This window comes from Cygnus olor, chromosome 6 (assembly GCF_009769625.2).
Source record: "Cygnus olor isolate bCygOlo1 chromosome 6, bCygOlo1.pri.v2, whole genome shotgun sequence".
Lineage (NCBI taxonomy): Eukaryota > Metazoa > Chordata > Aves > Anseriformes > Anatidae > Cygnus > Cygnus olor.
This window is the reverse complement of record NC_049174.1, coordinates 38,112,683-38,135,956: the sequence shown is the minus strand read 5'-3', so window position 1 is coordinate 38,135,956 and position 23,274 is coordinate 38,112,683. Positions and strand designations below refer to the sequence as shown.

Genomic DNA, 23,274 nt, shown 5'->3' with positions numbered 1-23,274 from the left:
TCTCTCCTCCATTTCAAACCCACACACTACAGAGGACACTGTGTCCTTGAGGTAGGAACAACATATTGGTACACTCTCAAATGCCATGCAGATGAGTGGTATTTGTGGTTATATCTAGTGGGGCCGTAGCACAGTCTCTGGAGAAGCTGCAGTGAAACAATCACGTTCTCGTGATGTTTTCCTACCCTGCTGACTAGCCTACAAACAGTGGTGAGAGACATGGCAATCAATGGCCTAGCAAATCTGATTTGAAAATACACTCAAAAAAAAATCTGAAGGCTACTAATTGCATTGGATTGCTTCCTATAAATGTCCTCGGTAAAGTACCAGTTGTTTGAATCACAGAAAGGAGAAAGGAAAAATTCTGCAGCAAATGCTATGCCAAGAATGCAGGCCGCACATCCAGCGCAGCTTTCTTTCACCTGGCCCATTACGTAACGTGTCATCCCAAATTACCTTTATGTGAAACTCCAGGTTTTCATCCATGGAATAGATGTGATCAAAGATGTCGTGTGCAATTCTTGGAATGATTCCCATTAGCTGGGGGTCATGCAGCTTCCCCTGCGGACGCAAAAGCAAACGGTAACTTGGAAAGCATCGCTCTGGCACAAGAGAAGAGAAAGCCTTGTTCAAACACACCTTCCTACAGTGGGGCTCTGCAAACACGTCTGCTGCTCCGTGGGGATTTGCTTCATGGAAGTGCACATAAAAGATGGCAGAATGACTCGACTTGTTGGCGCTCCTCAGCCAACAGAGCACCTATTTGCTTTGTCAGCCCCTGCCTCTTGCGAAGCACGCTGTCCTGCTGCTACTTACATTGCCACGCTCTGGCTTAAAGGAGGGGAATAAACACAAACAAACCGAACTTACGATTACTGGTACTCCCTGCTAAAAATCAGCTATTTGGAAACACGTCAGAAACAAGAAGCCTTAAAGCATCTCACTTCTCTGTTGCCAAGAAAAGCTAACAGGAAAGCTGCATTGTGGGGACTTGGGGATTAGAGTAATATATTCTGATTTTAGCTTGCTCGGCCTGCTGCCAGAGAACTGTGCCTTACAAACTGCGCTGTTCTCCATGTTAATTTGCACAACTACCTTCCTCGATTCTTTGAAGAACTAAATATCAAATAAAAACCACAAGTGCCCTGGCTGCAGGGCTCCTTTTAGTTGCATTGCTCGTTTTGAAAAAAAATTAGGTACAACAGGAAAGCTAACACCTGTTGAAAACTGAATAAAAATACTAACCTGAAATAAAAACCCCTTCCGACTACAGCATACACTGGATTGTTATTTCTACAAATTTACTGAAACTGCATAAATACGCAATAAGAAGCATTCTAGTAAATAGTCGTAAGACTCCAACAGAGCATTGGGTCTAGAAATCATACTTTACCTTCTGATCTTCAAAACCTCAATGCTCCAAGTATTACTGACAGCATCAGCACCATCAAGCATCTTACTTCAAATCCTGGTAGGGAATTTTTAAAAATCTAATGGGTAGCCATACAATTCCAAATAATGGGAACTCGGATTTGATCGGGAATTGCTACAAAGGCTTAAAGAACAGGAAATTTTTAGCACCACGGGAAGAAAGCCATGCCTGCAGACGTCTCTCAGTTGTGCACGCCCGTGACTGAGGTGGGTCACTCTTTTCCCTTGGTGGTGGGTGGTGGGTGACCCCTTTCCCGAGTTGCTCAGCCTTTATTGGTGTACCACAACGTGGTCTTCCCGGGCATCCCTTCCTTTATGCTAAAGCTGGTGAAATGAAAGCCTGCTTCTAAGCATTAACCTAGGATGAAAGAAACGTAACATGAAGAACTGACACTCTCCCTCTCCCTCTATCTCCAAGCTTGAATTTAAAGCAATTACTAGGCTTCTGCCTTTGAACTACGCATCTTGGGGGGGGAAGAGGCAGAAAGGGAGCAACCATTTACTTTGCTGACTGCCTTCCCTATAAAGCAGCACTCAGCTGTATCTAAACCAGCAATATTTTATTCATGTTACACAAATAATATTAACTTCCGCAGCGGAAGCAGTTAAATGCTATACCATATACAGCATCCTACGAAGCTCTGCAAAAGCTAAGAAGTCCTTGTTGTACAATATCTGTTGTCCAACTGCAGACCAAGAAAATGGAAAAGAGGATGATGAATAAATCCCTGATGGAGGGGGGAAAAAAAATCCTGTTAGCACACTCAAAACAAAACCCAGCTCTTTGTTTTGCCTTGCCAGCAAAGACTTCATTGCACAAAGCGTTGCATAATGGAACTAAGCTGGTATTGAGCAGACACCAAAACACACCATCAACACCATTCATTCCTCCTCGCTGGAGAAGTCCCTGACGTCCTACCAAACCCAACTGACTACCCACCCTGTATTACTGCACCGAGATAGCCTTCCCAAAGAGGATAAAGGAGCTTTTCCTGAACTAGGATAAACAGAGATTTGTTGGTATTTCTCCACTGCTCACGTATGCAACCAAAGGTACGTCCCCACTATAAGGCCGCGTAAGATGCAAGAACCCTAAGCTAGGGAAGGCAGCTACAGAACCAGAGACACAGGAGCCACGCGGTGCCTCCTGTTGTATAATGGAAAGGGGTCTCTTAGAGCGTGCCTTGGGTTGCGAGCTCAGCCCAAGAGCTGTGAGAATTTGTCACAGCGCCTTTTTTCCTGCAGAGAGGTGAGTCAAGTTGGGCACCTCTGCACTGTGCTCCGCTGTGCCAGGTGAACACATCCCCTAATCACTGCCTGGGCCCCGAGTAGGTGGCAACTCATACAAGTATTCAGTTGCACGTTCTCCTAACCTCAAGAAGCTCTGTAATACATGCACTTTCCACTAAAGGGAAAAAGTAAGGTGATTTGCAAGGAATGATTAGGTGTGCGTGTAACTCCATCCCTGCATCTACAGCTTCGTGGGCTTTCTCACTATTAAAGTCAGTAGCAACATCAGTGAAGCAAGAACATGTTCACTGCTTTAAAAACCTGTAACTCCAGCACTCCAGGATACATTGAAAAAACAATTGGTTTTACCTCATTATAAATGGGCTTTTAATAAATCAGTAATTGTACAGAGACAATAAATTGGAAGGGAAAAGTAACGGTAGGGTATTCACTAGAAAACCGGAGTGAAAATACTCTCACGGATTTATCTGTGACCTCAGAAAGGGTTTGGAGAAATGTGCTGCTGCTGTCAGGCTGACATTGCAGTCAGTGAACACCCCCAAAGCACCAGGACAGAGTTCTCTGCTCATTAAAGCCTCTCATTTTAATAATATTAACTTCCACATTTAAACACAGACGGCAGACAGTAGCTACTGATGTGTAACAATCGGTTTTCTTTCAAGGTGTTGACATAACTACCACCTACAGGGACTTACTATTGAAAACTCTGCTACAAGGTCAAAGCCCATCAATATAACCTCTTGGAAAAAAAAAAGTATATATTTTTTAAGAAGGTATCTATCCTGCCGTGCAGCCTGGCAAACGTTTTGTCTAGCACAGGAGAAAGGCCCATGTATGTCAGAAAGCCTTTCTTGGTTGTATTATACTACCAGGTCCTGGTTAAGCTTCACACTGACACTAGGAAGCATTCCACATTCCACAGAAAATCCTCCACAACAGCTTTACCTACAGGATTTAATATTTCTTCAACTTTAGACTATTTTTTTCCTCCACAACACGCCACAGCAACATTACAAGAGGATGTTAAGTTAAAAGAGGGATTAAAACTGAATGTGGACTTTACTCCACTTTCAAAATGACAGCTTCTTCTTTATTAAAAAAGTAAACCAGACATTTTTCTACAGTAATTTTCTTTATCACAGCTTGTAATTCCGAATATAAATTGGCTTTAAGAGATCTTTCCCCATGCCGTGTGGAAGCACCAGCCCGAGCCCCGCAGACATTTTGATTTAAGTACATCGAGCGGGTGGATTACTCAGTCGCTGCGCCATCTGTGAGGGCTGAGCTAGTGATTTCCCCAGCCCAACTCTCCAAATGAGGCAAGGACAGACTTAATTAGACATGAGGCATCAGTTATTGCATCCTCCAGGAAAGGAGCAACTGTGGCAATTGAACAGCAATTTCATCAGGGCCTATTGCCTCCGGAGAATATTGCTTTCCTTCTTCAACCTTCGGGTTAGCTAGGTCAGCCGTGTTAATCATGTAGCAAAACCATCTGATGCTGTTAAACAAATGAAAGCTTTTCTTTTTTTTCCCCCTTTCATTTCATTTAGCAGTACTTCATTGTAGATTTCCAGTTTAAAGTTCATAGATTGACTGAAATGCTTTAAGAAATACCCACAGCTTGCAAAGTGCACTGATGGAACAATCCCATGCTAGGATTAAATGTCTGAATAATCCTCCTGTTACAGGAAGAGACCAGAATATCCACAGGTCTCTAACAGAACAGTGGGGGGAAAAAAAAAAAAGAAACCACACACATGAAAAAAAACTGCCCTGTTACACTTCGTGTAGCAGAAATAGGAACAGACTTAGGACTTCAGCCACCAGGAGCTGCTACTCTCCACCCCCAACGCAACAATTTCCAAATTCATCAATTCATCCATCTGTGCCACAGCATGCGAGTGGTATTCCCAGAAGAGGAACACAAATGAGAAGACCAATAACCAAGGCGTGTGTTTTCACAGTCCTGCATGCAAGGGAACTCTACCCTTATTACTGCCTTCATTTGTGGGTTAAATCTCACTCAAATCCTTTAAAAACTGACATACCTGAACTGTTACGTCAAATACGGACAAGCTATAGTTAATGCTTTTCACTCACCACTTGTTCATTTAGCTAAATACCTGTAGAGGGCTCTGGAAAAAACTCCACATTGAAAGAAATACTACAGCTTAAAAAGCAGCAGAAGCTAAACATACCTGTGTCTCTTTTTATATGCCACTCACAGCCCAGTGTTCCAGCTAGCTGCTTTGTTCGAGTACATGGTACATATAATTCTAACACTGCCACCAAACTGATTTAATTTTGCCACCGTACCTCCATAGTATGCGTTTTTCCCGACGATGTCTGGCCATAAGCGAAGATTGTACCATTGTAGCCTTCGAGAACATCTGCAAGAACGAGGATAACGATTAAAACCCAGAATGACATCTTCAAGCTGGACTATCAGTGCTTCATGAGTCCTCTAGAATGCTGAAGCTCAATCAGAAAATAGTTTGTGCAATAAAGAATGGAAAAAATACACTGCAACTAGCTACCTTAAGGCAAAAAAAGCATAAGATTTAAATTACAGAATTGCAGAACTACTGACGTCCCTCTCAGTTTCTTGAACAAATAATAATAAATAAAAAAAATGGACACTACATATTATCCAACATAGCTGTGTAACATGGAAAAGAGAAAACTTGATGACCTGCATTTTAAATCATCACGTACCACTCAGAAAGTTATACAAACTCATAATTTTTCTACTACTATTAACGCCCAACAGTTCAGCCAACAACTTGAACGAGACGGACAAACAGGAATTAGCTTTGCTGAAAATCTACTTCCATCAAGGCGGAATGAATATTTTTTTACATTGCATAGAAGTGTAACGCTTATTACAGCTGCTAATAAAGAATGAGAGGAAACCTTCAATCTAAAAACCAGCGGTATGAAATCCGTGCTGCTCTCACCAGCCTCCTCAGAAAGGCCACCCCACGGCCTGTACATACACATAAACATGTCCGAATTATGTATTATTACATATAATGTCATATGTATTACATACATGTGTATCATCTCCTCTTTTGTATCTCCCCATGCACTTACGTAGGCGGTCCGGATAAGAAGGAGAATTGAATAAGGTACATCAGAAAAAAACAAACGAAAAAATGAAGAAGGAACAAATGTGAAAAAATAACGAGAGAAAAACCAGAGAAAGATGATTTCAAAGACAGTGGGTGAATAAAAAGGGAAGGATTAGAGATATTTTTCAAAGGGCAGCATGACATCAACCCACATTTCCACTACAGCAAGACTGAATACGGATTTTGGAACTCTGATATGGAGAAGGGGAGGGAGGGACCGCAAGCAAGCAGAGGTTAGACCTCCTGCACAACAGAGCACTGCTTGGGCAGAGCTCCCCGGGGCCCGAGAGAGCCGTAAAGGAGGGACCTGCAGTCTCCCATCGTACAAACTCGAGAGCCAGCCCACTTTAAGTCAATTAAAACGACATCTGCATTTTTTTTTTAACATGAGGCCTATCAAGAAAGTAAAGCCAGCGTTACGAAATGCCGAGGCAAAGCGAGGCGCTGCATTCACCCCAGGTAACAGCACACAACAGCGGCACCCCACGAGGCGCAGGTCACGGCCGAGATGTCACCTCTGACCCTGCAGTCCTTCACTAAAAAGGTCGGTGGTCGGCAGGGAAGAGAATATTTTTGTTGCAAGGCTTGCCACGTAACGGAGCCAGCTCACCATCTGCCAGCTGACGAAGAGAGGAGACAGCCCCTGGTACCCACAGCCTGCTCAGAACGAGGGAGGGAGCGGGGAAAAAAACAACAGATGAACAAAAGCGATCCCACAAAGATCACTCGGGATCTTTATGTAATTTTCTCCTCACGGGACACGCGCACAGCTGCTCACACGTGCCCTAACGTGCTCACAGCTCCCGTGCTCAGCACCACCTTGGGCCACTGCAGATCTGCCGTGGCACAATCTGTTATCGAGCCGTTTACTTAAACCTGCGTCCACATCTTCTGCAGCTAAAAAACGCATTTAGATCGTTCTTGTTGTCAACGTCGTTATCATAACCAGTGTTTTAGGAACTGCCAGGCCAGCTGGCGCTTTCTGCAATAACATTAATCACAATGAAGCCATCAGGCATTTCTTGGGAGGACAATGAAATCCGCTAACAAATGGTAACCTTGAAAAGCTACCTCAAAAAGCTTCAAATACTGCTTCAAGTGGTAAGGCACTCAGCTGATGTTCCCATGTAGTAAATGACATTGCGGTGGTCTCACAGAAACAGCACAGTCTGTTTCACGTCCTTCCCTTTATTAGGCTTTGAACTGAAAATTCGGGGTAAGGAAACGTAAGCCCAGAGCTCGAGAACATCACTCCAGGAACCTCTGCCCTCCCTCAGTCCCTCTCCTTGTCTTTCACCCTCCTTCTCTCCCCCTTCGTCCCGATCTCTCCCGTTTTCTTTCTCTCCTGTTTTCTTTCTTTCCATTTCTCTCCTTTTTTCTTTCTTTCCATTTTTCCCTTTCTTTCTTTTCTTATCCCCCCCTTCCTTTACCCCGTACCAAACTTGCCCTTCAAGGCACCTGCAAGGTCCAAGTTCACACACACACACACACACACACAGAGGTATGTTTGAACTGCATTTCCAAACAGGATTTTAGAAAGCGTTTACCTATACCAGCCTTAGGTACCCAGCTTTAGGAGATCAAGCTTTCTATTTGGTTAATGGAAAAACCTTAGGGCACTGATTTAGGCCCTCCAAATTGCTCTCAAACAGGTTTTTACTTCTCTCATCGTTTTCAGAGGAAACCGACCTCCAGAGGTGAGGCAAACGCCCTCCTTGCAAGCCCCCGAACAGCCACGTGCCGCTTCGGCCATACCAGCAATTGTTTGTGAGCACAGCAGCAGGAGCCACCACAGCCTTGCCTGGCTTCCACGCCCCTGGAACGTCAAAATGGTTTGCCAAACGTCTCCAAGTTGAGCTGTGTGTCAGCAACGGGAACAATCCCTGAGCCCTCCAAGTGCAGTCCCACCAGTTGTTACTGAAGGCTCACCCAGCCGATGCCAGAATCGCTGTAATTCGGCTCCCCTCCGACTCGAATCTCATGACTCATTTCCTCTCCGCGACATCAAATAATTCAGCTCCTGGGCCTCATCCCCATTATCTGCAACAGGCACGTCAGCTCGCCCGAGGCCATCCGAGCGAGCCAGCCGCTTCCTCCTGCACGACCCCAGGGGTCTGCACCAGGAGGGGTCACCCAGGGACCCCCCTCGGGCTTCCCGCACGAGATGCTCCAGAGCTCTGCGGCCCAGCTCCTGCAGCCCCCGCCCCCTGAGCAGCCCCCATCTCCCACACCACGTTAAGCCCTCGGTGTTCAGCACAGGCTTGTGTCGCTCTACAAGCACGGCCCTGACCAGCTCCGACACCATTCCCGCTATTTGGATTTACAAACAAAAGCCTCCAGGGATGGGGCGTCCACGGCTTCTCTGGGCAACCTGTGCCAGTGCCTCGCCACCCCCGAGTGATGAATTTCCTCCCAGCCTCTAATCTAAATCTCCGCTCTTTTAATTTAACCCCATTCCCCCTTGTGCTGTCGTCATCTGACTGAGCAAGAAGTTGCTCTTCATGTTTTTTAAAGCCCCTTTCAGTATTGAAAAGCTGCATGAAGCACACGCTTTTTGGTTTTTACCATATATCACAAAAAGCAAGTATTAGGGTGGAATGACAGTCATACACAGAGAAAGGGAGGAACAACCACTGCAACTCCTTCAGCCCTTTTGCGTTAGGTTTTCTACACAAACAAATACATTCAGGGAAAAAAAAAAAGAAACCTGGCATTAGTAATTACTAAGCTCCAATACAGACAGCTAAACATTTATTATCCTATCTTTAAATAGTCTGAGGGACAGGCAGACACATTCGTCCTTCCCCCAAAGTGGCAACAAACGAAGACGACACCTACCTTTGACAATCGGCTTGGCACAGGCATTATAAACTTGTTCCTGGGTTGTGTTAGGAGGCAACACTCTGTCAAAGACGTAGGGCTTCCCTTGCTGCAAACAGAACAAAGACTTGGTAAGAGGAACAACATCGAACCCAGTTACGCAGACCCCACTTAACAGGAAACCCAAAGGGGGAATATCCATAGAAATGCACGCCAAAGGTTTGCTGTTCGTTACTGCGAAACGGGGAAAGCCAGAAATGGGAGCGGAGGCACTGAGAGCTCTGCAGGTCCTGCAGCTCCCTTCTGCTGACCCCTGGCTCCCGGCTGCTGTCCTTACCCCTGCCGAGTAACAAACGCCTCGTGCAGAGAGGTCTGAAACGGCATTTTGGGTTTCACCAGGGCCGTTCGCAGGCTGTGAGCCGCCACAGCCGTCCCACGGACCCGCAGTTACCCTCACTCCCAGGTAACTTCAGGACTGACGCCTATTCCGATGTATACACAGAGCAGAGCAGCTGGCACTCTTCAGACACTTCTGATTGCTCTGTACCAAATGCAGGTGGCTCCAAGAGAAGCACGCATTAGGAGCCTCTGAAGAGGTCTGCCTGACACTTAAAAGACAAATCAGTTTTTAAGACAGCCGTTCAGCTCCTCACAACTCGCTAAAAACAAGCGAGCCACGTGCATTTAAAATCCGATTCCTTTATTCCAACTTACACTAAGCCGACGCGTGGCATCTTTCTTGTCCACGAGCATTTGTCCCAAACGTAATTCAACTTGAAACGAGTATCAAAACCGGGAAGATTTCAGCCACACTAGAGCTTACTCAGGAAAGTAACAGGAGCTAAATAATAACAGGAGCTAAAAATAACGTAAAAAAAAAAATAAATTCTCAGCTCTTCTGAATTCGGCCCGGAGAGGAAGCGAGCAGCGGCTCAGCGCTCGGAGCAGCGTGCTAGGAATTGGGGCCTTAAAGCAGGTTCACGATTAATTCCCTGGGATCCCAGGACAGAGACGGGGGCCGAACCCACAGGCGTATCTGCAGGTAGTGGTGCCAGGCAGCGCGACAAGGCAAGGCTGCCCTCGGCCACGCTGAGCTCGGGGCATCCGAAATCAGCACGTGCCTGCGCGCTCTAAGCTCATCCGCACACGTCCAGAGCGGCACAAGGGGGAAGCCAACCGATAACAACCCCGCAGCGCCAGAAGCCCTGTGCAGCAGCCTGCTGCTCACCCGCTGCGCTGCCCAAATCCCACACCACCCGTCCTGGGTGAGGGAGCTCGCTCTGGGCCTGGGTACGGGTGGCAGCCGCTACTGCAGGACCCTGGGTCAAAGGGTCCAAGGGTCCTGTCCGACACCAGCAGCTGGGACAGGGCTCCTCTGTCCAGGACCCAAGACCTGGAAGATCTTGGAAGACCCTCCAAGGTCTGGAAGCGGGTCGGCCATACCGTGCAGAACGGCACCGCCCGCTGAGCTCACGGGTAACGGAGGAGCCTAATTAATGGGAAATTGCTTCCCAGCTCGTTTCCACTATCACCGTGAGTGCTCGTGTAGGAGAGGTTGTATAAATAAATGATACGTAATTGCAGGCCTGGAAGACAGGATTTCCCAAAGATCAGAAAGCAAACTGTTCCCAGAAGCAATCCAGGCTTTCAGACGAGGCACAGCCCTCGCACAGCACCGAGCCGCTCCCCTACAAGAGGCATGAAACGAGCTTTGCCTCCAGCCGCCAGGAGCAGGACCCCAAGCCTTCAGCCCTCTGGAAGTCTAGGGGCCAGCCAAACCTACTGAGTGCCGCATCAAACTTGCCCCGTTCCCAAGCAGGAGAAATAGCTGGCCCTGCAAATTTCCCCTGGAATTTGGGAGTCCAGGGATAAAGCACAAGAAATACTCAGGACTATCCCATTCTCCTGAGGCCACATCCCTGTAGCGATAACTAAAACCTTGAGGATTAAAAATAAAGGAAATACGTGCGTGTTAGAAAAATGGTTAAATTTAGTATGTTTTCCCTTCGTTCAGTCACATTGACTACGGAGACACTACTGCCATCCTATCCCTTTTCTTGCCCTATAAAAGCATCAGTGCAGCAGGAATTCACCCGGTGGATGAGAACCCGGAACACTTGGAACAACCGAAAATAAAAATAAAAATGGAAATTTATCACAGTAACCTCAATACACTATACAACTGAACAAAATCCTCCAAAATAAACTCTTACATTTTGGTAATACTCCTGAAACTCAGCTGGAAAACAACTTAAAGCCGGCGCTCGTGTACGGCCGGGCGCTGCAGAGCGCTTGGAGTTGAACACCCCATGACTTTTGCAGAGCGGGCTTCATTATTGATCTGCCTTCTGAGCATTCCCGCGGTGCTGACGGGATCTGGCACGTGGCCGCAGACCCATTTTTAGCTTTCGCTCGCAGCAGAAAGACCTTTTAACTCCTCGCAACAAGCGCTGCTTTCAGAAAGCGTCGCTTTGTTTTGGGGCGGATCTGCCATCTGGGAAACGAAGCTTTGGAAATTATTCACCTAGACCTGGAAAACGCACTCTTTAGGAGAAAAATGCATGAAATGTAAATAAGAGGACGTCCCAGCACAAAGCGGGCTATTAAATACTGCTGCCCAGCAGTGTTTTCTGTCCTTGTGGGCCAGCGCTGCCCCGAGGCACGGCTCTCCATCGCTCTCCCGCTGGCTCCCCCAGCCCAGGAGCTGGCGGTGACCAGCACGAGGCTCCCCACCTTTCCTCACAAAACCGAGCTTTAAGTAAACAATTCACGGCTGTTTCAGCCTCGTGCTGAGCCGTTCCCTCCCGCCAGCCCTCTCAGCTTTACCACAGGACTGGAAGCAGCAGAGCTCGAACAATCCTCGTGGGAACAGCAGGGCATCCTCTCCGGCGTGACCCCGCCTGGCTTCAGGTAGCTCGCACCACTGCTTTGGTTTCACGCCCTCTAACTATTTTAATGGACCTTTTCATGCCTGTTCAGAGCTACCTCCAGAATCCACTCATTTTCCTTCAGCAAAGCGCTGACAAGCTTAATTAAATTAACTTTAAAACGCTGCCATCCGTTTCAGGTAGAGATCTCCCAGCGTCAGACGTTCCCGAGCAAACAGCGACGGCGGCACACGATGTCCAAGCCACAGCAGGCACAACAGGGCCTAACGTGCCCTTCCCCATCACCGACACCACGTGCCTAACATCACTTCCACAGCCACCTTCTAGGAGAAAGGCACTCGGGTTTGGAGGTAAGCTGGATTCAAAGTTACCCCAAATCTCTCTAGTTTTTCTCAGGCTGCAGCATGTCTGCTGATCTACACCACTCCCTTACATCAACAGGGTAAGAAAAATTGAGTATACATATATTTTTTTTGTATATAAAACTATGTAAAGTGACAGTTTAGAAAGGAAAGACCAAAAAATACTCCTTTTGTAGAAGAAAATAGAAAGAAGGGTACGGTGATTCTAGAAGACAGCCCGCTCTAACTCAAAGCCTTGCTGTTTTAGGAGCAGTTGAGAACCCAGAGAATGACACGTCGGTCGTTTCGTGAAAATGCAACACAAGATTTCATCTACTCCAAAGCTGTTTAGAAGTACGGTTTTTATGTTATTTGAACAATGTGATGATTTTCTTTAAAAAATAAAAACCTCAGAACTGAAAACTAAAGCAATCAAAGATATCCTGAGGCAGCTCCTAGAGCAGCAATGGAAGAGGACTCAGGCAGTGACATCTCCTGGGTGAGGAGTTACAGGAATAAATCACCAGCATCTCTGCTTAACAGAAACATTTATAGCACCTCTCCAACACAGTACAAAACAGGTTGGCAGACATTTCAAAACATGAAACAAAGCGGTTTTGGTGAAGAAGTCCCAGGTAGGATGCTGTAAGATGCTCGGTTCCACCCGCAGAAGAGAGGTGCGACGTGGAACAGCCCCAGCCGAGGACACAGCTCCACCTTCACTCCGCCGTGGCAGCGCGGTGTTAATCTTCCCTCTGTTAAACCTACCACTTACAGACTTGTGGGGAGCTGCACGGCTCAGGAGATCAGTAACGGGACACCGAGCACGGTCAGTCGTAGATTCAAACCCACCTCAGGTCAGGACGGGTCAAAATGAAACGCGAGGGCATCGCTGATCCGTCTCACGGATTTCTTTTCAGCATGCTCTGCAAACCAAGGATTTTGGAGGGAGGATTGGAGGGAACCGGGGAACAAACTGCACCACCGGTGCTGGAGCGTCCCCCGGGCTGGATACACACAGCGGCAGAGAGAAACAAATGAGATGCCTGCACTGTGCAGTATTTGTTCTGCAGAGAAAGCGTTTCACAGGGATAAAGCTGTCACGTTTGTGGCTGGGCTGTATTCATTCGGCCTCTCTGGGACTAACCCAGAGCCACCAAGTCTCTGGGTGACCGCATCCCGAAGGTGGAGGTGCTGAGGAGCCTCGAAATTTCCCTGCAATGAGCCTAAGCTCCAAGGGCCAGTGTACGCAGCACGCCCAAGCACATCGCTGGGCCCCAGGCTGAGTCCCTTCAAGCTAAGCCGTGCCCCAACACCACCTGCACGAAGGCACGGCCTTAAAGGTGGGGGCTCAGCACGTTCCACTAAACAGAATTGTTCTCATCCTCTGGCCACAAATGGCAGAAGCAGCAGCTCCAACGGCCCTTGTGGGTCATTTTCCTCTGCCATCAAGAACTGAAAACATCTCAGGTTGTTCAAATGCCAAAATGAGCCGTGCCCAGGCCAGCTGAGAGCAGATAGCAGTGCCCAGCACCGGATGGAGTGACTGAACGCCCGGAGACCAAAAAATAAGCCTTACCCCTGGTGCTTTCTGGTCAACTCTGTTCCTGATCCCCTGGGAGACCAGCAACGTAGACTTGCCTCTCCATTTCAAATTCAGTCACCAAATTGCAGTAGTGCTGGGAGCCTGAACGGTTACGGACCTGATGTTTTAGCAGGACAATAAGAGCGTGCAATATAATAGAAACAATATCCCTCGTCGCCCCAGCCTCCTTTCACGGAACGCCATTAAAAAGGTACAACCCAAATCAGCGAGTTAATGGAGAATCACAGCCCAACTACTTCGTACTTCCTTCTACCTTTTCCACTGCAAAGCGATGCTAACAGAGGAACGGAAGGGGCAGCACACAGCGCAGCGGGTGACGAGTTAGAGCTACAGAGGAACGTGCTGTACGGCAGTGCTGGCATTAAGCCCTGCTTCGCTACAAGACTGGTTGCAGCCCCGATCCGTGTCACGTATTGGAAACACTCGGGCCTGCAGCTCGGCACCTACAGCAAGCGCTCCAGCCTGAGCATGGAGGAGCCTTCGCAGAAGCTCCGACGGCGAGGCAGGCAGAGCAATTACCCTGCCACCAATAATGCAGACAAGTTGCTCCTGGCAACAAACCTCTTCTGATGGGGACGGAGGAGACGAGCACAGCCCCGCCAAAGCGCGATCCCGCGCCCGAGCGCAGCCATTTTGAGGAGCTCCTGCCCGTCGCCGTCTCTCTCCCGCCGGCGTCACGGCCTGCGGCACCTGGGGCAGGGAACGGCTCCTCCGCGTGGCACGCTGCTACGCGAGGCCCTCGCTTCGCACACGAAAGGCACGTCTAAAAGCTGGTTAGCTGGGAAGGTGGAGGGAGATCTGCATCTGCCAGGAGGGAACGCGCGGCAACCGCAGCCGTTCATTTGGCCTTCGACTCCCAGTTCAAAACCCCCGGCCTCCTCTCACTCCGGTAGCGCTTCCGTTGAATTCTTTCATCCTTCCTCATCTCGATTTGCCCAGTTTCCTGCCATCTCACCCAAACCGAGGCGAGCTTTAAAGCAGAGCTGGAGGCCAGAGGAGGCAGCAGCCCTTTGGGAGGAACAAAGCCACTCGGCTCCTGCCGAGCACAGCCGGGGCACGTGGGGCTTCAGCCCACAGGAGCACCAGACCCCGCAGGCTGTTCCCTCCGCAGAGAGAGGAATCAACTCACTCCCCGCCGTAGGCTTACAGCCACCAAGCCTCTGCTTCTTGGCTCATTACACTAATTTCCTCATACATCTCATCTCATTACGTGGAGACAAAACAGAACCCGCAGTTTTAAGCGGGATGTGCAGGGCTCACGACTCGGCACCAACCTTTCCGTCGTCCTCACGTTCCATTTGGGGTCAGGTAATGACACGAAAATCAGAGCTTTTAATATTCATTTAAAAAATAAGGACTCTGTCTTGATGTAGTGAAGGCTTGGAAAGCTTAAACGGGAAACTTAAAGCGGAGACCTCGGTGCTATTTGTAACAGCCGTGCTTTCATGGGAGCGGGGCCACGATAATGCCGTGCTTGCTTTGGTGACACCCAGTAACCCGCTTCCAGAAGAGGCATTTTTATTTGTCTCTCTAGTTCGTTAAAAAGTTGCATTAGGCAATTAGGGTGGTAGAGACAGAAAGCCGTGCTTGCTGAAACGCCGGGACCCCCTACAAACCCAGGCACTGCCTCCTCCACATAAGGAGTACATAAGGAGCTGTTGTTCACGTGCCTGACAAGTTAATCCACCACTGATAAATTAAGTCAATGGCCGAGAAAGTCAGAGCCGTTTAAATTTCGTTCAAAATCCAGGCGGAACTGGCTCCAAATGGCTTTGCATTTGGTAGTGAGAACATCCATGGCAACTGGTCCCTTACTGAGGGGCCGGCGGCAACGAGCTGTGCCCCCGGGGCAGGTGACGGAGGGCTTCTGACCGCCCCACTGCACAGCGAGCAGCTCCGTCAGCTACACGGAGAACGTGGAGGAAGAGGACGTTATCGAGCTGGCTAACGCACAGGAACAAAGATTTTAATTTCGTCCTGAAATGCGCTGCTTGGACCTTTTGTAGTTTAAGCTCTTTAAGTGCAGGACAGATCTTCTGCCACGTAGCCCTTCCGGTGGCTCTCCCGCAGCCAAAAACGCCTCACAGCACTCCTGTGCCACGAACCCCTTCCTAAAGCACAGCAAGGAGATCAGAGCAGCCCCGGTTTTGGTCCGTTATCCAGAAACGGGCGATGCTCAATGCCACCCCAACCAGACAGTAATTCCACTCTCGGATTTAGCAATGACGACACGTTACTTCTGCCTTCCCCGAATCCTCAGAGCAGGGCACAGCCGGGTCTGCCGCCAGCATTCCCTTACAGCCTTCACAAGGCCCAGAAGGTCGGACGAAATGCCCCCACGTGCGAGCAGCAGCACTCAGCTGCTTCTGGACCCAGTGTGGCGAGGGAGATGAAGAACAGGCTGCAGCCTACAAAGCACGTCCTGTAAATCCAGTACCTATACCTCTCACGTAAATCATGCTTCATACTCCTATTCTCTCCAGCAGAAAGAAACAAAACCTGTGAGACGTAGGACTGTCAAGTGGCAGCAAGTCAGGAGGGGGACCATAATCCATACGGCCTCCTCTTTGCACCCACAGCAGCGGTTGCTCCTCCTGTGCAGTCCCGAGCCAGTCTGCCGGCAGACCCCAGCCTCCAGCCGCCCTGCCCACCCTTACGCTCGTCATTTGGCACCATTTCCAACTCCATCCCGACTCCCAACGCCAGGGGAAGCAGCGGAGGCACGCAAAGGACATGAGGAGCAGGGCACAGACAACCACAGCCTCTATTTCTCCCTCCTCCTAGCCCTAATGCTGGCCAACAACACACCTTACCTATACCCACGGCCCGGCCGCTGCCTACCTTGCTCCCTCTCCAGGAGCCAACGCAGCGCTCGCATGGTGCTTCACAACTCAGCAGCCACAGATGGCACTGGTAAAATAAATTGTTTACGCTGGCAAGGGCTTTGTTTGAAGCTCATGGCTACGGTTATTTTATATTACTTAGAAAATCTGGGCTGCACACAGAGAAAGCAAGGGACAGAACGAATCCTCTGTGACCAGCATGAGCAGGCACTTTGCTCAGGCAGAAAGAAAATGTGCTTCAGTACAGCAAGATTCACTTGGCTTTTAGGTTTGTTTGCATCACCAAACTGCTTTCCTTTGAAGTTGAATCGTTTAAGATACCATACAGTGAGAAATAACCAAGCATGTAGTCCAGAGCAACGTATCCAAAACTCAGCCCCAAACGTTCCTTAGCAGCAAAGATCTGTTCCCAAAAAACGGGTCAGCAACAGAAAACCTCAGAGCCCTTTCAGAAGCTGCAGCGTTACCCACATCTCTCTGCTGGCCTAAATGCAGAGATTCGAGCAACTCAGACCCGTGCAGCTGAGAAAAGAGATTACAACTGCTGAAAAAAGCAGAGTTCTGCTAGCAGCACTGCTATAAATATTCGCTAACCCAGTTACCGCGATTCGGACCCTGGGCCCCGCACGTCCCGCGCCGGGTGAAGGCGCGACCTGGCAGCCACAGCGACGCCTGGGCGCCAGGGACTCGACTTCTCTGTGGGCTCCCAACCTGACCTTAAAAGCCAACTTTCAGCCCCCAAAATGAGAGGTGTTCTTACCTCGTGGGCTGCCACAAGGACAATTAAGCTGTGAGTGCAAGTGTGAGATGGATTCAGGAACGCTGCGGTCAGGAGACTCTTCTGGCCCCGTTCTCTTGAGGTGGTGGCGCGAGGTTTCAGTTAGCAGGGAGTGAAGCGCTGAAAGAATGAATCCCTTTTTTTGCACAGACATCTAAGAGGACTACTATTAAATATTTAAGTCCTTATCTCTTAATACTCATTTCTCAGGAGGGGAAAATCCAGCGCTCTTGTTTTCAGCGAGGCTCTATCTCAGAATTTGAAAATGTGCATTTTCTGAGGCTGCCAGGGGACCAATTATCGATATTGTAATGGGAATTTGGTAACAGTCGCATGCATTTCCAGAATTTCCCATAAAAAGTCAAGATCCAAAGAGCCCATAATAAATATATATCGATGGCCTGGCTCTTTCCCGTGGACAGAGAAGAGCAGGAACCCATCAGCAATACCACGCGTGCGCCTCCACGCCTCTGGGGCTCTGAAGGAGTCCATTTAGGATGTGAAAGTTTTTTCGCTGTTGTTGCATTTTTAGCTTTTTAAGCATGAAGTATTTTCACGTTCCAAAACCCAATGAACTGAATAAGGGCACTTCCCCACTTCACAAGCCATCACGGGGACAAGCGCTTGGTCTACGCACACTGAAGTTCTCAAAGAGGAGAACGGGCATAAGACATTGAAATCTCGTTCAGCACTGCCCTCAGCGCAAAGAAAAGCCCACCTTTAAGCAAGGACAGTTGAGGGCATCCACAGGTGTGAATTTCGGGTGGGCTCGCTGCTCGGACAGCTCAGCCGATGTGCCCTGACCGAGGTAGGACTGCGAGTTGGTGACCGGAGACACGCCAGGTATTTTGGCATCGGCCAGCGTGGAGGACAACGCGTCCATCCCAAGGTGAGCCAATTTACTGGTGACAGGAAGGACACCAAAGACAATACCAAGGCTGTCAGCAGCCTAGATAAAGTTGTTAAGAAAACCTAAGTTAAATATTCTCTCCCAAAATACTGCCTCTGCCTTTACGGAAGCATCCCCACCCCCAGAAAAACTCCTTGGGAAGCCGCTACAGAGCAAAGCAGATTAACATTACAGACTTTAAATCGGCATTTCGTCCTTCGTTTTATCCTGTGTAATGGCTTCCTTTCTTCTGGCACAGCTTGAAGCACAGGAACGACACGTGGAGATGGAGGCACGCCTCACTCCCCAGCAGCTCCTTCGCGGCACGTTGGCCTTCGTTTGGGTGGGAAGCTCCACGAGAAATCATCTCCAACGAGGCAGGACACAAAGCGCTCGCAGGCTTCCCAAAAACACCAATAAATCCGCCGGTATCAGACCAGGCGGGCACTCCCCGAGACGAATCCAAACAGCAGTGGCTAAGTAGTGTGTCCCGGGGGGAGAAAACAAGGGCTGCAGCCACCCTGGAGCTGCCCGAGGAAAAAACACGGCATCGAGACGGCGACACAAGGCTGTGCTTCCCGGCGGCTGGACCACCTGCCTTCCTCGAGTACAGCTCTGCGTTTTTATGTTGCAAAGCTTTAAGTGGGAACCCGTGCTTTTGACGAAACGGGTATGCAGGAGGGAGGTATTTTTAGAAGATATCCAAACGGCATTGGGGAAAGACATTAAAAAGCCTTTGATGCTCTGAGAAAACAGAAAAGGGAAACTGCTTTGGAGAAAATAATAAACTTCGTATTTTGACTAAGTAATCATCTTTCTAGCACCACCACCACTAAACAGAAGTTATTTTCACACCCGATTTCTCACCGTTTAGAAAACAGAAAAGTGCATACAACTTCATCCAAGTCCACCTTTATCTGCATTGAATAATCTTCCCCCAAATTCAGCACCCATGGGCAAGCTTGAACAAACATCCTTCCCCAAAGAGGCGAGGCAGAGGAAATTTCAGGAGAAACATGCAGACAAACAGCGTTTGCTTCAGTGCTTCATGGAAGCATTGCTGTGTCAAGACATAAATGTACTTTGATTGTTGATAATTAGATACAGAAGTGTTTCATTCTCCAGCCAACACGCCGTAAAAAAAACAACCAGAGAACTACTCCACCAGTTACCTCGTCTGTCCATGATCTTTTCCTTCTGCACAAGCTCCTGAAGCAAGGCCGAAGCACAGCAGCACGCCTTAGGACAACAGCTACTTTTAAAAGCCAAGCACACGAGAGGTTCACTGAGTGCCTACTACGACAGTTCTTCAGCAAAGGAAGCAGAACAAGGCGCAGGAGAGCCATCCAAGCCCAGGGGAATCACCTCCTATTGCTATTCCCCAAAAGCACGGCAACACACTGCAGCCTATGGGCTTCCTCTTCTTCCTGAGACACCGAGAGGCTCAAGGTGCTGTGACAGATCACCCAAAAAAACAGCCCCAAGTGCCAGATCTGTCGGTCCTGTGCTGTGTTTCTCTGGAAACAGCCTGACCTGGAAGCAACAGAGCCCGGAGTCCCAGGGGAAGGAGCCCGCACGCCGCAGTGCGCCCATCCACAGGAGAGGAGAACGCAGCAGGTGAGGGACGGCTGCAACCGGTGTTGGGTTCGGGAAGATCTCATGAAATAAAAGTTAAAGCACCTGCAACTATTCTAGTGATGGAAACAAGAGAGAATCTCTCCACGAGACAGCACTGCAAACGGCAATACCGCTCACAGCCGAAAGCCGAAAAAAAACGCTCAAATTCCACCCCAAATCCACTCCCAATTCCAGGTTTGTTTCACTTCACAGAACACGACACCGCGACACGGCACGCCCGTGGAACTGGGCAGTAAGTTGTCCTTCCAAGCCCCGTGGTTAGCCGTGCGGAACGCCTCACGGAGGGCATGCAGAGCCCTTCGGCGCCGCGCGGCCCCGCTTCCCTGCCCGCTCCCGGCTGGGCTCGCCGCGGGCACGCTGGGGAGGGCTGGGGACACCCGGCCAGGCAGGGGAGGCTCCACGCCGCCCGCCCAGCACCGCTCCTCGGGTCTCGGAGTGGGTGTGGGTGTGCTCCTTGCCAAGCAGGAGACGTCTGCCCGAGCAGTCTCAGGTTGTTCGCTCACTGAAGCTCAAAACCTAAGGGAGAACGGAGGTAAAGAACCCGTCTCCTTCTCAACTCAGCTCCTCTGCTTCTGCCACAAGGAGGAGGCGGAGGGCTGGCAGCTCTCCCCCGTAAGCCCAAAGCTGAGAAATGCCCTCACGGACAGCACCCTGCCAAGCACGGAGCCCCGCAGCATCCATCCCGTGCAGATGTTGGGGATGGAGGCGCTCGGGGGGACGGGGCACGGAGGAACCGTCGGCCAGGGGCGTGCCTCAGCCGCCCACTGGGGCGAACGGCTCCACGCTCTCCAACAAGGCTGTAAGAAGGAAGCCAGAAGGAAAAATGCACTTCCAGGTATGTCAGCCAGCGGAATCAATCAGAAAGTCACCTTGAGGCTGCAGAGCAGCAGAAACATAAAATGAAGCTGCAGTCTGGTGAGGCTGGTGGAGCTAACCGCAAAAGCAAGCGATGGATTCGCCACTGTCGCCTTTCTCTGCCATGATAAAAAAAAGATGGGATACAGATTATAGGCTTCTACACTGAAAACCTTGAAGTAGAATCAAAACACACTGGTGGTTTTTTTTTTTCTGTTTATCTTCTGAGCCACAGACCAACTTAGGTAAGGCATTTTCATCTTCCTGCTCTACTCAGATCGCCCCTGCTCCCCTGCGTTGCACGTGTGAAGCACATAAAGGTCCACGGAAGAGGCGAGGATGTAAAGCAGCAGGTCACGTCTCAACTCCGAGGCGTTTAACTGGTTTGAACGCAGTTAGGATGCTGCCCCGGGACTCCCCTGCTGAAGAGCTCTGAAGCACACGACCACAGGCATCGCAGACGCAGCTTCATTCGTGACATTAACGAGAAACTCAAGCCTGTTGTTAAACTTCCTTCATTGCTGCTCGTTTTCAAGTTCTGATCTTCAATTTTTGTTGGAAAAATTGCTCAAGGCATAAAATGGTTTAATGGGAAAAGATGGTGGGAGGTTCAGAAACCAAGCGTTTCCCCCCGATCATCTTTTAGGAAGAAGTAAATGTATTCACGCTCACATGTCAGAAAAGAATAGACGTTTCCTTTAAGTAATTCAGATTTTATTTTTTTCTGATGCGATGACAGAATTCCTACGAGCATTTTGTTTGCTTGTTTTAATTGTAACAGCACCCCTTTCTTCCCAATAGTTTACGCAACAAAAATAGAAGCTGCATTGCAGTGTTTTCCAAATGCTATACGAAAACAAACAAACAAAGCGTTCGGTTCTGGGTTATTTTTGTTTTCTGTGATGCTGCTGAGAGCTTCTGGAGACTCAAATACTGCTTTTCTAGAAGGAAGTCTGCTCTGGTAGGATTCTGCACAGCCCCAGGACTCCTTCCCCCTCCCTCCGCCGCTCTTGCCGGCGCTACGCGGCAGATAAGCAGCAGATAACGCCACCCTCGCTGCCTGCCGCTGCCACACTGCAGTGCTTGCAGCCTAGCTCAAGTTACAGCACAGCCCCGCCAGCTAAGCGCTGCGAATAAAGATGACAAAGAACATGGAACAATTCTACCTTCGCTTACACGGGCAGAACTGCGGGGAGCTACAAACGTCCCCACATCCCCAGCCGGGTGGATCCCCGCTGAAAAACGAGCAGGGCTTTGAGGACGTGTTTTAGGAGGCAGCAGGACTGTGATGCACACCTAAACCAGACCCGTCTTTCGCTCTGTGGATGCGAGGAAAGGCGCACCCCGAGCTTCAGGACAGATTTTCAAGATGGCAAGCAACCTCAGGACCGATCCTGCCAAACGGAACGTACATAAAAATAAACCTGTACATGTGCTTATATAAATAAATAAACAAACACGTTTTCTGGCTTCTCGTTAGGGATTTTTCTACACTCCCACAGCAGGAAATTGCCGGCTGCTGCTATTTTTCCTTTCTACCTTTACTAGAGGCGCTATCTCCTGTCTGCAAGACGAACACAAAGCATCACGGTTGCCGTTCTCCCAGGCAGCAGCACTTTACCCACAAAGATGCATTTTGTACCTGCGCGTTCACTTAGGCGGAAAAAAAAGGGATTGTGGATTCTCTTTCTGTCTGAAAAAATGACGTTGTTAAAGGGATATTCTGCTGATGGCTGAATACCGCGATGGTGGGACCAGATCATCGTGGTCTTTTCCAACCTTAATGATCCTAGGATGCATTTTAATCTAGTTTTGACGCACACGAGGGCTTGCTTTAGGGGAAAAAAAGATCAGCTGGCACGAGCTCCCGAAGCAGCCCAGGAGGCAGCGTGCGGGTGATGCTAGCGGTAGGGATGGCTGGAGCAGGCGCTCCCGGAGGTCTCTCCCAACCTTCGCGATTCCAGAAAGCGCGGAGGCACGAGCACGGGGCGAGGAACCGGGGAGCCATTCCGCAAGCGGCTCCGTTTTGCCCTCGTTTCCCCGTAACTATTTCAGACAGGTTTTTTTTTTTTGTTTTTTTTTTTTTTTTTTTGCGTGAAACTCGCTGCGGACTCGAAGCTTTGGTAAGCATCTTCGTTCCCAGCTGCTTCGTGAGGGAACGACGCGCAAGGCAAGCCTCGGCCCCCAACCCCGGCTTTGTGTCGCCCCTCGCCAGGCTCCACCGCAGCCCCACCGGGACCCCCCAGGACCCCCCAAAGCCCCCCCAGGACCCCTCGGGAACCTCCCAAGACCCCTTAGGATCCCACCAGGACACCTCGGGACCCCTCAGGAGCCCCCCAGGACCCTCCCCAGGAGCCCCCCGGGACCCCCCCCCCCCCGCGGTGCCGCACTCACCCCGACGAGCACCGTGTCCTCGCCCTTGAACTTGGGGATGAACCTGTCGCCCCGCAGCACCTCGGCCTCGTTGAGGGGCCGAAAGCGGCACATCACCTTGATGCTGCACTCCGCCGGGTCCGCCATGGCGGGGCAGCGCCCCGGCGGGCAGGTGCCGCAGCCGCCCCGCTGCCGACGGCCGCGGAGGGGCCGGGAGGGCCCGAGGAGGGGCCGGCAGCGGCCGCGGACCCCGCTCGCCCCCCGGCTCGGCTGCGGCTGCGGCGGGCTGAGGGCAGCGGGCGAGCGGCGGGCGCGGAGCCGCCGCCCCCTCAGCGCCCCCGGGGCTTTGTGGCCGCGCCGCAGTCCCGCGGCCCCGCCCCGCGCTGGGCACGCCGGGACGCGTAGTCTGTCAGGCACACCACGGCCC

The 23,274-nt window shown here is 50.0% G+C and overlaps 1 protein-coding gene across 2 annotated transcripts in view; it reads right to left on the bottom strand.

The window, feature by feature from the left end:
- The window catches only part of KIF5C (kinesin family member 5C), a 70,357-nt gene extending 47,282 nt beyond the window's left edge, over positions 1 to 23,075 (bottom strand). For both annotated transcript variants that reach the window (XM_040560851.1, XM_040560852.1), the window contains exons 1-4: positions 22,869 to 23,075; positions 8,655 to 8,745; positions 5,002 to 5,075; positions 457 to 561 (exon numbers count right to left, since the gene is read on the bottom strand). In XM_040560851.1, the coding sequence (XP_040416785.1) occupies positions 457 to 561; positions 5,002 to 5,075; positions 8,655 to 8,745; positions 22,869 to 22,994 (396 nt within the window). In that variant the 5' untranslated portion in view covers positions 22,995 to 23,075. The remainder of the gene's footprint in view (positions 1 to 456; positions 562 to 5,001; positions 5,076 to 8,654; positions 8,746 to 22,868) is intronic.
- Positions 23,076 to 23,274: the final 199 nt, after the last annotated feature.